The 16757-nt window shown below is 42.2% G+C and overlaps 2 protein-coding genes and 1 long non-coding RNA gene across 3 annotated transcripts; all 3 read left to right on the top strand.

The window, feature by feature from the left end:
• The first annotated feature begins 405 nt into the window (after nucleotides 1–405).
• On the top strand, nucleotides 406–3350 carry LOC307228439. Its single transcript, XR_013844084.1, has 6 exons — nucleotides 406–456; nucleotides 1224–1277; nucleotides 1914–1972; nucleotides 2504–2567; nucleotides 2888–2984; nucleotides 3087–3350. It is a non-coding gene; the product is annotated as an uncharacterized lncRNA (long non-coding RNA).
• Nucleotides 3351–4019: 669 nt separating this feature from the next.
• Nucleotides 4020–7950, top strand: LOC307228510 (solute carrier family 25 member 44-like). The gene is made up of 4 exons (XM_079998192.1): nucleotides 4020–4038; nucleotides 5068–5735; nucleotides 5847–5974; nucleotides 6145–7950. The coding sequence occupies exons 2-4, from the start codon at nucleotides 5108–5110 to the stop codon at nucleotides 6334–6336; spliced, it is 948 nt and encodes a 315-aa protein (XP_079854318.1). The 5' UTR covers nucleotides 4020–4038; nucleotides 5068–5107; the 3' UTR covers nucleotides 6337–7950.
• Nucleotides 7951–10218: 2268 nt separating this feature from the next.
• On the top strand, nucleotides 10219–15566 carry LOC307228068 (cellular retinoic acid-binding protein 1). The gene is made up of 4 exons (XM_079997568.1): nucleotides 10219–10350; nucleotides 11895–12073; nucleotides 12574–12687; nucleotides 15341–15566. Exons 1-4 carry the CDS (start codon nucleotides 10281–10283, stop codon nucleotides 15389–15391), a joined length of 414 nt encoding a protein of 137 aa, XP_079853694.1. The 5' UTR covers nucleotides 10219–10280; the 3' UTR covers nucleotides 15392–15566.
• Nucleotides 15567–16757: the final 1191 nt, after the last annotated feature.

Raw genomic sequence — 16757 nt, 5'->3', positions numbered from 1 at the left:
AGACATATTTGTTCATTTTATAGGCATATTTATTTATTTATGTATGTATTTATTGATTTAATATTGACTTAAATTACGTCCAATTTAATAAACCTCTTAAAACTTGAATACAGTATATATACATACACAAACAACGGTTCTTATTCTTATTCCTCTTCTTATTCTTATTCTTATTCTTATCCTTTTTATTATTATTATTATAATAATTATTATTATTATTATTAGTATTGGTAGTAGTATTGGTAGTAGTATTGGTAGTAGTATTGGTAGTAGTATTGGTAGTAGTATTGGTAGTAGTATTGGTATGCTTATTCATTTATCCATTTATTTATTTGGACCCTGTTGTCTTTGTGGACGGGCAGTACCGCGGAAGTACGTTTCATAGGTGACGTATTTCCCTTTCCTCTTCCCGTCTCCTTCGGGTGAGCCGCGTGGTGTCGGCGGTGCGAGGATGAGGTGAGCGAGTCGCTTAAATTGCGGTTTAAGGAACCAGAGTTAAATAATATGGTGTTTGTATAGAAAGAGTCCCGTTGATCTCATCTCCGTTGGCACGGTTACGGCGAACTTTCGCGACGTGTTTTGACCGCGGGTGGACATGGCTCTGCACGTGGCAATTTGAAACCAACTGAGCGCACGTGTTCCGCAGGGATCGTGGACTGACGTCTTATTCACGTTAACAAATATCAATCCGTAAAGTCATTGACAAGTAGTTTAACATTTTCATTCTTTGGGTCTGTTTTATGAGGGATGCTTTATATTTCCCCTCTAAATTCAAAGCCGATTGGCCCTTATAACTTTAATTCTCTTAATATAGTTTAATTACTTTTTCAGAGTTGTTTACAAGTTGTTTTAAAGGTGTATTAATTTCACTCTTTAATCTGTTTCGGTGCAGGTTCAACTGATCAAAAATTCACTTATGCTTAAAAAAAAAAATCTGTCCAAAGGAGTCAAGTTAGTTCAAGTAGTCACTGGGAAGCTATAAAACATGCCTACAGTAGAGAGAAATCCGAAATTCATGTCTCTGCCCTACCAACATAATATTTAATTGAATACTAACCTGCAATACTTAAGTGAATGAGAGAACTTACTCAAAGATCGGTCCTGAAACCAATTAAAACTAATATGCAACAAACTTCCTGTAGAATGGAACCCGGCTCTCCCAAAGCACATTGATCATTTCTTGATTTCGGTGTCATACCTTATTTTCTGATTTCTCCTTACAGGAAAAAATCCAGAGCGATGCTACGCGGAGACATCAAGGTGGTCAAACCCAACCGGTAAGATTTGTTAAATCTTAATAAAAATAAAAATGATGCTGAATGACAGCAACGCATATGTTCCAAATAGTGGCTCGGTGTTTTTGTCTGGTCTATGAAGAGAAAACATGCACCACGCTGAAAGCTTGATGTATAGTATCATACAATTCTGAGACTTACAAAATGCACATGTGCCATTATTTTGCTGCACATTAGCCAAAGTTGGTTGGAGCCCACGATTAGTTAACCATCCAATGAGTTTATTCATCCAAGAAGGGTTCATAACTTCAAATCTCTTGTATGAAGGTTATATGGTTCATAATTTAAAGTCATTTTGGATAATGGGTAGTTTGAATTGACAATCCCATGGGCGTAAAGCTTAAGTTGCGTACAGACTGTCGGAATGACAGTGTGACTTATTGAATTTTGATAATGCAAAGGCTCATCATATTTATTTCTGGATACATGCCTGGATGACTTAAAATATGACTTACTGTTGCATAAAATCAAGTGTTATATTTGGCCTGAGTCTAGGTGTATTGATCAGATACACCTTGATTATATTGAAATGGTTTAATGGCTGTAGTTAGAGTAATGTTAAATGAAACAACATTTTGGGGTTGTATTACTTATTGTCTAAATATTATTTCACCACAGCAAAGTATCCTGAGACCTGCTGTATGAGGCCATCGAGGTGGTCGAAGCTGAACTCTCAGGTAAAGTGTTACGTCTTAGTAAATTAAGCTGACAGCAGCTTCAGTCTCTGGTCTATGAGGAGAAAACATGCACCACGCTGAAAGCATGATGTACAAAACCTACTTCATATTCTGAGACCTATAGAGACGACTAATAATGTAACAAATTGGGCCAAATTTGACCACACCTTTCCGCCTGGTAAAATTATTACATGGTCTAGTAGTACCCATTCCTGTCTGAACTGTACCTTAAACAAGTATATCTCAAAAAATCCCCGTCAAGTATTATATCGTACCGAGAATTAGTGCCTAGTTGCTGCATGACAAGTCAATTTTGGAATATAGCTGTCACAGAATGATTTGTCCCAGTTGATTATTAGTTTTAATATTATTTGAAACTTCTGTCGATAAAACTTCCTAATTCGATACTTCCTAGAAAAAAAAAAGTCCTAATTTGGCTTGAGCTTAATTAAAGCATCTTCATTCGTCATGGGTAACATTTTAACACTAAGTTGGTGTTCTGACAACTCACTATTGTGTCTTTGCCCACAGCTGAGGATTGAGAAACACGTGGCACGATGCCATTGAAGTGGTTCAAGATGGCGTCCCAGCTCCAGTAAGAACTGAATCTCCAGATGTGTTAAAACCCTATATCTAAAGTACAATTCCTATCTGGTCTATGAAGAAAAACATGCACCACGCTGAGAGCATGATGTATAAACCACTTTTGTTTCTGAGACTACAGAAAATGCCAACCAATAGACAGCCAATCAAAGTTGCCGGAATTAATGACTTATTTAATGAGAAATGTGGCAGCACATTTCTGACAGAATTTCTCATTTTAGAAAAGGCAATCACCTTGTTACTGTGAAACTGCTCTTCATCACCTATGGCATTGTAGTTGGTTGGTTCTGATGTTTTCTCCCCCTAAATCAGATGATGTGGACCAGCATTGGAAAACCAGTTTGGACTTGGATGGGGGTGTTTTGATCGCTGATCATGACATCGTTTGTTGTCAGGAGTAAATTACCAGGTATTTACATACTATGTAATTTACTTAAATGGCTAGTATGGTTGATTCCATTAAGGGCTATCTCAATTTCATGATCATTAATTTTCTCCTTTATTTTCGCAGCATTTTCCACCTGGTGGTTTTAATGAACACAAGCATTGAAGGCGCTGGTGCTACCAGGAGAAGGTCGACTGCTGAATGAAGCCTTGAAAGAAATGGTCTATTGAAATAGGTCTTTGTGTATATTATAATATACATCTGCGAAGTCTGTGGAAGAGGAGACAGCCTCCAACCTCTTCTGACTGCTGTTAGTTTCCTATTTAATTTATTAGCAAATACTTGGGTCTGAATAGATAAAACAAGTAAAAGTATCAGTTTTAATTTTGTACCTTGATTAAAATACCATTTGAAAATGGAATTCAGAATTTGTGTTTAATTGACTCCTAATCCTGGGAATTTATTGTGACGTGAACACTGAATATAGCATAAACTACCTATTGAGCAACAGATTGGGCGCTGTTACTATATTGTAGGGGGGGACAAGGCCATACCCCAGCAGTATTGAAAGACAGTTAATATGCCTCCACTATGTCTTAGAATATAGCAAGGCCATACCCCAACAGCATATTGGCAGTGGAAGGAACCGAACTGTGCCATCCCTCCATTCACTTCAAGGTTGTAAAGCAACAGAATTACGCTGGATGGAGGTGTAATATGTATAATTGTTACAAATTGTAAGCTTACTTTATACTAATATTACATTGCATTTAGCAGACGCTTTTTGCATTGCATTGCATTTAGCAGGTTTCATGTGCTGCTTTGTTAAAGATGGGGGGGGGGCGAAGCCTCCCCATTGGCTGCTCCATCACGGAAGTTAAACCGAAACAGGAAGTAGCTTAAACAACCAGTCTGGCAGGGAATTCCAGTTCATTAAAACTGCTCTCACGGCTCAACCGAGGCTGCTTGGGCTGCCCTACTAGCTCAGCTTCATCGTTTTTTTATTTTGTTGCATGCCGCTGTAAGTAAGACCTACGGCTGACAACATGACTTCGAAATAAAACACATGTCCAACGAGGTAAGTGAGCTAACGCTAGTCAGGGAGGTGACGTTAGTGTGTCCAGATGCCGGCTAACTGCCCTAGCTTCCTAGGTAACGTCGACTCTGTGCCTCTGTCATTTCGATATGCCTTTTCTAATTTAACTGACTTGGTTGTTTTCAACTTGTCAAATGTAAGATACATTTAATTCACTTTGAGTTTCAAGTCAGTTGGACACGGTCAGTCACAAATACATACAGAGGACATTGCATTTAGTAACAGGAGATGGCAGCAGTGCAACAACACAATTGTTTTTGGGTTTTGTTTTTTAACATTGCCTCGCATCCTATTGTATTCTTACGTTACCGCCCTCTTCTGTTACTAAATGCTATAACGTGCGTGTCTGCCTGACCGCTCTCTGCCTGTGTCCTCCCTCCCCCTCGTGTGTGGATGTGAGGCGCCGTTTGAACACAGCGAGAAGGCGGCTCATTCGATGTCTTACTGACGTCACAATTGTGACCCTATAAGGCGGACCGTTTTAGTTTTTTGAAGAGCACAGGGAGGACGGGAAGGGGACACAGGTTGTTGGTAACGCGCTCAAGCTTCAGCCCAAATGTTTTTGCACATAATCACCAATATCGGGTTATTGCATTCAGTAGCGGCAGATGCAACACTACATTTTGATGAGAGCTGCCGTTAGACCACAATAACATCTCAGTTGACACCTTTCTAGACCTCGCAGCTGTCTTGTCTGGAGCACCACACCCTCAGACCTGTGCAGTGACTCTTTTTGCAAATGGTCAAACTTTTACGAGATTTCCTGAAAAACCTGTGGATTTTGTTAATGTGATGCAGTCATTACCTGTGTCACCTTTGAAACCTCAGTGCAGTTCGTGGTGAAATGTATTCTTTAGACTATTGGTGTAAATATATGCTGTATATATTGTCTTTAAGATTATTTTTACATTTTTGTTACTCCTCTGTCTGAAATAATGCACCAACAAATCCCTTGTACATGAAAATGTACTTGACCAAATAAAACAACGATTCTGATTTTGATGCTATCAGGTGACTGTTGTTCAGATGAGTGACTGTCAGAGGCAGAAGGATGCAGCAGAAGAGGAACATCCAAATCATAGAATGGGAGGATCTGGACAAAAGGAAATTCTACTCCTTCGGGGTGTTCATGACCATGACTATCCGGGCCACCGTCTACCCGGCCACGCTCATCCGCACCCGGCTGCAGGTGCAGAAGGGCAAGTCGCTCTACAGCGGCACCTTCGATGCCTTCTTTAAGATCCTGCGGACGGAAGGCGTACGTGGACTGTACCGTGGCTTCATGGTCAACACGTTGACACTGATATCGGGCCAAGCGTACATCACCACCTACGAGCTGGTGAGGAAGTATGTCTCCAGCTACTCCAACGACAACACGGTGAAGTCACTGGTGGCGGGCGGCTCGGCCTCCCTGGTTGCCCAGAGCATCACCGTGCCCATAGACATGGTCTCCCAGCAGCTCATGATGCAGGGCCAGGGGCAGCACCTCACCCGCTTCCGGCTCACGGCCACGGTGGAGGCAGGGAAGCCCAGGCCGATGTTTGGCCAAACCAGGGATATTATTGCACAGATTTTTGCTGCTGATGGTTTCCGGGGCTTCTACAGGGGATATGTGGCTTCGCTTCTCACCTATATTCCAAACAGCGCAGTGTGGTGGCCATTTTATCATTTCTATGCAGGTATGCTTTAAAAAAAAGTTGTTTTTTTTTGATTAAGACAACATTTTGTTTACCTTATTTTTCTTTGACACCTTGTATACAGATATAACCTATGTATATGTTATTCAACAGAACAGCTCTCCAAACTGGCTCCCAGTGACTGTCCTCACCTGGTGCTGCAGGCCATGGCTGGACCACTGGCGGCCGCTACAGCCTCCACCGTCACCAACCCAATGGATGTGGTCCGAGCCAGAGTGCAGGTAGAGAGCAAGTCTGAACGGCACTAGGGATGAGGACTGACTATGTAGAGATGTATTCATTTTATTATTTTTTATTCACCTCGATTTTAGTTTGCTAGAAGTAATTGCTTATCCAAGGTCAAAGTTCTGACGTATCTAATTTCCCGTGTTTTGTTATTTGTATTTATTAGGTTGAAGGCAGGACATCGGTCATTGAGACCTTCAAACAGCTGATTGCAGAGGAGGGGTTTTGGGGAGTCACTAAGGGACTCTCGGCGCGCATCATTTCCTCCACTCCCACGGCCATCGTGATGGTGGTCGGCTACGAGACGCTAAAGAAACTGAGCCTGCGGCCTGAGCTGGTGGACTCGAGACACTGGTAGAAGCGGCGTGGGAATGGATGGAAAAGGATACATCTGTTTCCACCCCTCAACCTGGAGGTTTGGGAACATCTACAAAGGAGAGTGTTGGAAAAGAGAAATGTTGCATCTTGTCAGCCTGGGGACCACAATGGCAAGTTTGACTCCTCTGCCCCCAAACTGACTGTCATGTCTCATAGTGTGTCGTTTCCTCCTGCTGGCCTTGTAAGGTACTGCCTTCTTAATGTTAGATTAAGGCAAGGCATTTTTATTTTTATGTAAAGCTGTGAGAAAAGAATCGTAGATTTTATAAGAATTTGTCTAATGTGGAACCACCATGTTTTTATCTAAAGTTCCTCCCTACACGCCTGTAAAATGTGCTAACCAGAGACTATGACCCATGTACGTCATTCTGTTTGAGATGATGCACAACGCTACAGGTTTAGACATTTCCATTATGCCATCACTTCGTAGTGCAATCATGTAAAAAAAGAAAACAATATTTGAAACACAAAATTGAAAGTTTTGTGTTTGTAAAACAGGTGTAATGTGGCAAATCACATGAGGTTATTGTTTTACTTGGCATAAAATGGGGACAAACTGTAAAGTACGCTTCCTCTCGGCTTCCAGAATGAGGGACAAAGTGTTTTGTTGACGCATACTGTACAGAAGGTTAAATCCATAGATTTATTATCATTATTGATTGAAGATCAGCAATAAATACCTCCCAATTTTTAAAATTCTTCTATCATGTTTATAACAAACAATGCCCAGGCCCAAAAAATGAAGCTACAAGAGTTGCCCGTTTATCGATCCATGGGCAATCTGGGTATTTTCTGGATGGTTTGTAGCTTTATTTAGCTTGTCTGCCCAGCAGTTTGGAGGGATTGCACAGGAAAAGCTGAACATGTATTGGTTTTGCTAAATCAAAGTTTTTAGTCTGTAACTATTGATATGTAGTGTTGGAGTATGCTGCTAGTGTACTGGGACACCACACACCTCTGTTGTGGAACACTGGGAAGGAAGTTAAAGGACGCTAAATGGAAACCGTTGTTCCTTCCCTGTGGCAGTGCATCCTATGAGTGCAATTGATGTTTCTTTCTTTTTTTCTTTGTTTTTCAATCTTATTTCAGCACAGTGTGATTTGTACGGTTCTTGTAAATTGTGTTACTTTTAATGAGATTGACATTCCATCTTTTGTGTTTTCAAAACTACTGTTCTCCATGAGACATTTGTGATTATACTCAGATTTTATTTAGTGAGCTTTTTCAGAGACCTTGGAATCAGGGCTTGACATACGGAAGCAACCTCTTTTGAAAACTGAAAATGATTGCTTCCATTCAGTCCCAGTCTCCAGATTGCCCAATTTAGATTTTTTTTTTTGTTGTCACATGTTTCATTATTAATCAAATTGGTTATTCGCTCATGCATTTGAGCCACTTGTGTGTGTGGAACGGACACTACAATGCAGACTGGAGTTGTCATCTAACTTGCTATTACATTACTAACCCTAAACCCTAACCCTTAACTTTGCAGGTGTAATAACCAGTTACGCCAATCATATTATTTAAATTCAATTCCATAGTTGAACCCAATGTACCTCAGTGTATAATATCAATCAGCGTTGGTATCCCTGTTTGTCACTGCACATGACACACAATGTGTATAATATGTCTGGTGGGTTCATTCAACAATAAAGTTTCAAAACTGGTATAAAAGTCTGTGCACCTCACTGAATATTCAGTAGATTGAGCTGCTGGATTATTCATGTTATAGACATGTTATATTTATTTGACAAACCAGACTGATTCCAAACTGAAAATAAACTGGAATACAAAATAAATGGCAAAAGTTAAGGCGGTTCTTGGGATTTCCAGCTTAGTGTTTTCTGTCTCATTAAGTTAACACCTAGTCATGTGAGACAGACGCCAATTTGTGATTATTAATACATCATTGGGACTTAAGTCTTGATCACTTGAATTTAATTTTTAGAATTTAACTTGTAACTTGGAGACTAGAAAAAATATCAAATTCGCTACTGAATGAATTATGAGAAAGGAGGGACAACTCTTTTCTCCAGAAAAACTCAAAAATATTAGGTGAAAACATACCAAAATACAGGCATTATTTCACAATACCCACAATAGAATACACCATGTTGTTCAATTACTAAACCAGATCATGTATGAAAATATGCTGTACTCTTTAAATCATCATGCACCATATTCCTCTGGGATTCTATTGTCCAAAGGAACTGGAGAGTGCTTTCAAGGGTGTAATGGTGTCGGGAGATAATGTGTTTTAGTGATGACTTTCTAACCACAGGGCATCCGTATATCTTACTGGAGGTGACATTTTGACACATAAGGTCACATCTCATTATGCTACTTAGCTCACGGAATGGCCGGATCTTCAGAAAGAAATCCTTCAGAGTATCTGATTTGAGAATAATGGGATAGTGAATTGAAATTTGTTTAATTCTGGTCCAGATATTATAGATGAAACACAATGGATATAAACAAAAAGTCAAAATGTATGTCTTTTAGACCAGAAACCAAAATATTGGTCTTGATGACAAAAGGAAAAGGAATCTGTACATACAGCATCATATTTGGGGGGATATCAGCTGCCATCTCCTCACGTAGACAAGACAATTTCCCAGAAAATCCGTATTAAGTCAAAAAGCAAAATTGCCCACACAATTTACAGCGTGTAGAATAATATTTTCTTGAATCGGTCCAAAGTTTAATCCTATGGAAATTCCCGTCACTGTCCTAAAGCTGAGTTTAAAAGGATGCAAATATTTTGATGAGCAATGCACGTGTCTCAAAGCGTCGGGACACCCAAATAAAAATTTGAAGAAAGATCTTCAACAGAAATGAAATGTCCCGAGCAAACAGTTTTCATTATAAACTCCACGTAGGCCTACAAGTACGGCTGTCACCCTGGTGTTGGTGTCTAATAACATGATCAAGGAAATAGCCATTGCCTACCGCGTTGAAAAACCTTGCCCACAAAATCGGTCCGATGGGAAACACGATAAAATGTGGTTTGAATCCAGACTCTTAAGTCAATAAGTACAACTCTATAATCTCTACAAGCCCTAACCGAGCCGTTCTCAGAGCGGACCACAGTGTTTAGTCGTCACTTTCCCTCTAAGACCTAAAGGCCCCATGGACTAATTGATACCCATGCAGTGAAAAAAAGGAAGAAAAAGAAAGAGGTGGAGGGATGACGGAGTGCACCCCGCTCTCCGCTGCACATTCATTATCAGCTGCTGTCCGGGAGGCACTTTGTCACGGAGATGGATGAGGAGCCGCCAGAGGAGGAACAAATCCCAAGTCTGCCGGGACCGGAGGAAGCGGACCTGCACGCAGGGGCCTCGCCTTCTCATAGGAAGAGCTGCGGTGAAACTGTTGATAAAAACACTCAAACCGAACATTTAATGCAGTAGCCTATTGAGAAAATGTGTGTAGTTTGATGCTCTAGTCCAGGGGTTCTCCATGTGGGGTCCGGGGACTGCCAGGGGTCCTTTGACAGGTTCCAGGGGGTCCCCCAGCTAAAATGATTAATAGTTCAACTTTACCGTTAGAGAATGTACAACAGTGACTTTTTTTGATCATCGTTTCATTGCTATCTCCCCCACAACAGCATAGACAGGAAATCATATCTAACCATAATAATATTCTTAGAGTGGGCTCCAAAGACAATATCTTATTAACTCGAGTCCTAATGTGTATTAAATTGAGGGAGAGTGAGAGACAGAGAAAGAGACTGTGTGTGTGTGTGTGTGTGTGTGTGTGTGTGTGATCATTACACAGTGGGGAGGGGGTTGCAGATGGGGGTGGAGAGAGAGAGAGAGAGAGAAGGTGGTGGAGGAGAAAGAGAGGGAGCAGAGCAGAGAGACAGAGGCTGATACTGTACAAAGAGGAGGAGAGATCAGTGCCGAGCAGGAGGAAAAAAACAAAATGCCCAATTTTTCAGGCACTTGGAAAATGAAAAGCAGCGAGAACTTCGACGAATTGCTCAAAGCTCTCGGTAAGGAAATCGACTTCCGTCCTTTGAGATTGACAACGGATTTAAAAGGTTCATTCTTTCAGGGATTTTTGGGTGATCAAAGCCTAGAATGTGTGATGCATTTATTTTTATATTTATTTTACTTAAAATGATCTGAAGATTGAACTATTAAAGAATGTATTATAGAATTTCATACAATTTCGGGGGGGTGCGCGGTTATTTTGTGTTTTTTTTCCCATTTTTCAAAAAGTGAAACGTTCCTTTTTCTATTTTGTTGAGATGGAAGGACATTTTTAAATGAGTTAGAGCGAGGAGGCCGCTCCTTGCACAGATGGTGTTGGACACAAAACAAACCATATTTGTTTTGCCTTTGTTTATTTGTTGAGACCTCATATCCACTCAATGTCAATGATTATACAAATATAATAATAATAATAATAATAATAATAATAATAATAATCAGAGTCATCAATTAGTTTATTCAGCCAGGTACATTTACAGATACCACAGTGGGAATTTCTTCTGTACGTTTCACTACAGAGGATAGGCATAAAAAAAGGTTACAACTTCGAAATAATTGAGAATAAAAACAATTATAAAATCAAATTGAATAAAAAGTAAAAATGTAATTAAAAATAAGAATACAAATGTTCAAATATATACAAATGGCCAAAAGAGAATACAAAACAGAAATAGTCAAATATATATCCAAAAGAATATATACAGAATAAACAAATAATCAGTCATAATTCTGGAAATCCAAAGAGATCCCCCCCCCCGCACGAGAACTTCAGAATGAAATGACTTCCGTGGGAAAGTCATCTTCATTATTTGCAGAGAGAGAACAAAAGCTCGCTCTCTCTCCCTCTCTCTCTCATTCTGCCATGTCAGGATGGCATGCAGCGATACTGTAGATACACTGTTTGCACTGCAACGTGCTGAAGGAGGGAGTTCGTCGCTCTCAGTCTTTCAGGACGGAATCCATCATGTCCCCTGTTGCATGCATTGCATGCATTCCTGGCCCTCGTCACCTTGTCATCGCAACCCCCCGTAATTGCAACATCTGCTGATAGCTATCTCCGAGAAGCGGTTGTATTGGAATTTATGGTTTGATACTGTTAAGTCCTCCCAAAAAAAAAAAAAAAAAAAAAAGTGCCACGGATGTCTTGCTTTCACCGTAGCGTGACTCCACCTGAGATTTTCCACCTGATCCAGAGGTGGAAAATGCGGGTTTCGGAGAAGTCAAATTCCACTCCGGGACTCTGAGTCAACGCTGTGGCTTCGCATCAACCCAGAGATCCAAATGACCCGTCGTCGTCACCGTCCCATATTAAATGACGAGACACGCAGAAGGCAGGGCTGGTGAAGCAGTGTGTGTGTGGGCGGGGGGGGTGGTGAATTTACTGCTCGGGGCACAAAAAAAAAAAAACCCAAAAAACACCCTTGTTTTTCCCCTTCCACCCTTGTAACTTCCCCTTTGCTTTCGGGAGCTTTTCATCCGCTCACCACTCCTCCCAGTTAATGGCGATGATAAGAGGCCTGATGAGTCCCGTCTGTGTCCGCAGGTGTGAACGCCATGCTCAGGAAGGTGGCGGTGGTGGCCGCCTCCAAGCCCCACGTGGAGATCCGGCAGAACGGGGAGCAATTCTACATCAAGACCTCCACCACCGTCCGCACCACCGAGATCAGCTTCCTCGTGGGCCAGGAGTTCAGCGAGGAGACGGTGGACGGCAGGAAGTGCAAGGTAATGGCTCTGGGCGACCATTTGACTGGTCTCCTCACCCTCACCGCAGCGGGCCGATTTCAGTCTCGTGGGTTAACTCGGGCGGCGATTCTCAACGTGTGGTCCGGGGACCCCCCCGTTGGGATCCTTCAAGGGGTTCCAGGAAGCCCCCAGCAAAATTGTTAAGTTAAACTCTGCATTTACATGGTTTATTATGATATTAGCACCAGGTACGAACGTTTGGGACTAAATTATATCTGACGATACAAATCTTCTCAGTTTGGGGTCAAAATCTAATCAAACGGGCTCTAAATGCTCATCGAATTGAAAGGAATACTCACTGAACCAGGGGGACACAAGGTAAACAGAAGGACCCCCGCACCCATGTCGACCCCTTTTATTTTGACGTCGCTTCAACACCGACCTCCCCGTTGGTTCGTGGAGATGCATGCCGGAGAAAAGGGCTAAGCAAGTGAAAGTGCTTTTAACGAACCCCAAATCCGTGGTGTCGCCGTCCACAGAGCTTGGCCACGTGGGAGACGGAGAACAAGATGTACTGCAGACAAACCCTCCTGAGCGGGAACGGCCCGAGGACCTTCTGGAGCCGCGAGCTGAGAGGGGACGAACTCGTACTGGTGAGGAAAGATTTTGATTTTCCTTTGGCCTCTCTGGCAATGTTCCCCACATGGTTTTCGCACACTATGGGCGAGCGTTCCGGACTCTTCGGATTCTGCGTCCGGTCGGGGGGAAGGGGACGAGCACGTTCGGATTCGAACCAGCGGTGAGAGGCGCCGTTGTCGTTCGCCGCGACACCTTTCCCGCCCCCCCCCGAGCTCCACCCGGACACTTCTGTCCGGGCCGGACTTTGGAGGACGTTTCTGCCTTTGATGCGACGCCCACGCGGCGCCGGCGGCGAGTCCCCGGACACGGAGCAGCACCGGAGGCTCTTGCTTTCATCAGGAACACCTCCGTCCCCGTTCCGGTCGTACCGCTGAGACAATATGGCTTTTTTTTCCTGTAAACATCTGGGCCTCCTGGCTTTTATGGGCCAGCTGGACGAGCGAGAGGGAGAGAGAGAGCCGCTCCAATCATTATTCCGTCCAGTTTGGATGCGACGGCGACGTCCTCTTCATTGTCTCAAAGACGCCGCAGCGGAAAAGGCAATCCAGAGGGAGGCCGGCGCGCCGGATTGGGCGCAGATACGGGCTTTGAACAAACGTGGAATCCATCTGTTTTTATTTAAGATAAGGGAGTGCGGCTTTGTCCAAATTGGAGCGGTAAAACGCAATATTATAGGCCTGCCGGGCGGGTTTTGATCACCATGGTGAGGTAATAACTCGTAGGGTTTGAAATGGATGGTAAAATTGAATGCTGCGTTTTGTAATAACTTGCCAAAATCCAATACATTTGACCTTTATAAATGTAATAACAATTACAAAACGTGCTGTTCCAAGTCTTCAACTTCATCCGTTCAGTAGGTTTAGCAGCTGCTCAAAGACCTGGGTTCGCACTGAGGAATAAGCATCCAAGCGAGATTTGACCTTGAGCAGCCCAACTTGATGTTCTTTGTGGGAAAAGCAGAATATGATCATCAGAATGACCCAAACAAGAGAGGGAAACGATCTGGAATCCTGCTGAACACTACGTGTAAAAGAATGCGAGAGTTTTTTTTTTTTTTCCTCCTCCTCGGGCTCGGTCAAACCCGGGCCAAGTGCGATCGTCTCCCCGGAGGAGTCGCTGCGGGAGCGCCGAGTCCACGTCTTCGTCTCAATGTGAGCGGGGACCACAAGAGCTGTTTAGTTACGGGGGGGTGGGGCAAAAAAAAAAAAAGCTACCTGACTCAAAACAAATCTCCTTGTTCTTCCGGACGCGCCTACAAAATGTGAAAATAACAAGCAAAGCGCGCGTATTGGAACGAAGATGAGGAGAGTTCAGTTCGGGAGGGAAATGTGGGTGTTTTAATGAAGACAACATGTCGGGGGGGCTGACTGGACTCCCTGACCTGAAACTCAACACTTGCTTTCACAAACTGCTTACCAGTAAATATGAATTATGATTCTTGAATCCCATTAGGACGTGGGAGAGGCTTCAGTTTAGTGTGTGCGATAGTAAAGGTATGGTGGGGGGTATGCTAGTGTGTGTCGTAATGGGCCTCATTGATCATTGTGTTGGGAGACACCAATGGAGCGTGATAGGCCCTCCATTTAATGTCTCCCCCAGCGTCCCGCCACACGGCAGATGGAGTCGTCCCGTTTTTTTGTTTTTTTTAATCGCCTCGGCCTCCTCCCCGCCTCGGCCGCCTCCTCGCTCCACGGCGCGAGATAATGACATGTGGCGCTGACAACTTTAGGTGCCATAATGCCGCGCTCCCGAGACGGCCGTAAATCTTGGCCAACCTCCTAACCCCTAGGCGATGCTTTTTTTTTTTTTTTTTTTTTGGGGCTATTTATCCATTTTTGTAATTCCCAGTTCCTCTTTAGGAAACCATGTTATTAACTGGCGTGTCAGGTTGGTATAGCGTCATCACAATGTTTTAAATCTATTTACTGGTCAGTGCAACAGACTTAAGGCAAAAGACAACACATTGCCGTTTCCCGAACAAAGGTACATGTGATGTATTGAATCATCAGGCAAGGCCAGGACTTGCCTGATGAGTCAATATAATATATCTAACGCTAAAAAGCTTTAATAGAGCCTGATATGAGATGTGTGTACATCTATGGTACTTTATTTGCCTTTAGTTTTCAGGAAACTATGAACATTTACGTGATTTGCTATAAACCTAAAGTGGTAATCCACGAGATCTTGTGTTGGGTGGATGCCAGAATTGCATCCGAGACCACAAATGTTTCTCTCTTTTCTCAAAAGTATGCCTTCTGATTTTTGACTTCTTGCCAGGAAAGGCAGACCCCACCACCAACAATGGAAAAGGCATGTAGAGGAACACATGTGTGATGCAGACACATTGAATCGCTGTTTCTTAAAAAGTGCCAGATTAAAAAAAAAAAAAAAAAAGATACAAACATTGAATTTAAACAAAATAACACGGATTACCACTTTAAAATAAAGAGATTACTTAGTTACCGAGATTACTCAGTAAATGAATACAAACCCATTACTTTGGAAAAAAATCAGTTCAGTTCAGTTCGCCCTGCCAACTCCATCAGGAAAAGAAGGCGCTTTCGCTGGAATCCCAGGGAGAAGAGGGTTTTCCTCTGCTTCACCCAGTTTAAGTCATTCTTGGCAGTTAGGTTTTTTTGAGTTTTTGCTCTCATCCTTTTGTTCCAGACCTTCGGAGCCGACGATGTGGTGTGCACCCGGATCTACGCCCGGGCGTAGCGCAATTTGCCGCAGCGTTGGGAAGGAACCAAAATAACGGCCAACGCCTAAATATATCACCACACCTCATGGACCTGTTTTCACATCTACAACGCTTTTTGTCTACTCTGCTTGTAGAGGAAATACTCCTTTTTGTATTTATTTTTTAGTTTTGGAAATAAAACCTTTTCTGGTCTTCAAATACTGTCCTACATCTTTTGGAACAGCTACAACATTCTAATTAATGTTTCTGGGGGTTATTTAACAGCTCAGTGTCCTTATGACAAAGAAAAAAATAGGTCAAATACCTTTCAGTCTTTTCACATAATATTTTAATGCCAAACACCATACTACACATGTACAACATAATAGTAGACAAAAGACATGGCAAAGAGTGGAGACACATTTAATGGGGTAGAAAAACAAAGTCTTTATGTACAATCCAGCTCCCCGGTGGATCCTGTAGAACTCCATATTAAATATGGTGAATATAAAAAATTAAAAAGAGTTTGGAAACCGTTTCAGGATTGTCTGTAGCTGGTAACAATATGATCAGAATGAAGCTCGTCGGGCTCGGCGCTCACTGATCCAAGCGAGGACGCTAAACCTTTTCGTATTTGTGGCTCGTGGGAATCGGTGCGTATCGAGAAGTATGCCGGTGTGTATTGATAATGGGTTGGCCACCATCGTATACTTAATTATTTTGTTTTCACCCTGAACTGAGATTTAATATGTGACGAGGTTCCGTTGACAGATATGTAGGTGTTGATCAGGGAAGGTCAGAGAGAGGGGATGTGATGTGAGATTTTTCCTGCATGAACCCCTCTCATCAAACTACAAAACAAGCATTTTTGTGTCCTAGAGGGGCCTCGAATATGCAGGGTTTGTTTTTCTTTTATTCTGAAAAGACATCAATTTGACTAAATAGTTAATCTCTCTCTCTCTGGTTGGAGGAGTTGGTAAACTAGAGTTTTGTAAAAAAAAAAAAAGCTGCATATTCCGAACGTTCCATGGAGCCTGACGGGGACCACTGGCCGAATCCTGTAAAGTCTATCCTGATCACCAATATCTACAGATCCATGTACAAATTTACAAAACACAGAGCCAAGGGAAACACGGCGACAGTAAGTCATTGCTTAACATCCCTGTTCAAAAGGGAAAATGACATTCACATTTGTACTTCTTAAAACAACAGCAGGAAAACAGAAAAACTAGGAGACTTAAATGATGTTATTGCTCGTTTACCTTCTTGCTTAAACCGTAGAGAAGTTACAAGCAAGACATTCACGTGTAGCATCACCATACAACTGATGGAGTCGTATTCTATTTGTTTACAATATTTGGGGATAAAAAGAAAAAGAAAAAAAAAAAAAAAAAAAAAAGAAAA

Source organism: Zeus faber, assembly GCF_960531495.2.
Source record: "Zeus faber genome assembly, chromosome: 3".
Classification (NCBI taxonomy): Eukaryota; Metazoa; Chordata; class Actinopteri; order Zeiformes; family Zeidae; genus Zeus; species Zeus faber.
The sequence above is the reverse complement of the archived record's forward strand: the minus strand, read 5'-3'. Positions and strand labels throughout refer to the sequence as shown.

Excerpts from the sequence above, each read along its gene's own strand:
- LOC307228068 (XM_079997568.1), top strand. The coding sequence starts at position 10,281 with ATGCCCAATTTTTCAGGCACTTGGAAAATGAAAAGCAGCGAGAACTTC. Across the intron at positions 10,351-11,894 it reads CGAATTGCTCAAAGCTCTCG|GTGTGAACGCCATGCTCAGG; the intron begins GTAAGGAAATCG and ends CTGTGTCCGCAG. Across the intron at positions 12,074-12,573 it reads TGGACGGCAGGAAGTGCAAG|AGCTTGGCCACGTGGGAGAC; the intron begins GTAATGGCTCTG and ends CGCCGTCCACAG.
- LOC307228510 (XM_079998192.1), top strand. The coding sequence starts at position 5,108 with ATGCAGCAGAAGAGGAACATCCAAATCATAGAATGGGAGGATCTGGAC. Across the intron at positions 5,736-5,846 it reads ATTTTATCATTTCTATGCAG|AACAGCTCTCCAAACTGGCT; the intron begins GTATGCTTTAAA and ends GTTATTCAACAG. Across the intron at positions 5,975-6,144 it reads TGGTCCGAGCCAGAGTGCAG|GTTGAAGGCAGGACATCGGT; the intron begins GTAGAGAGCAAG and ends TGTATTTATTAG.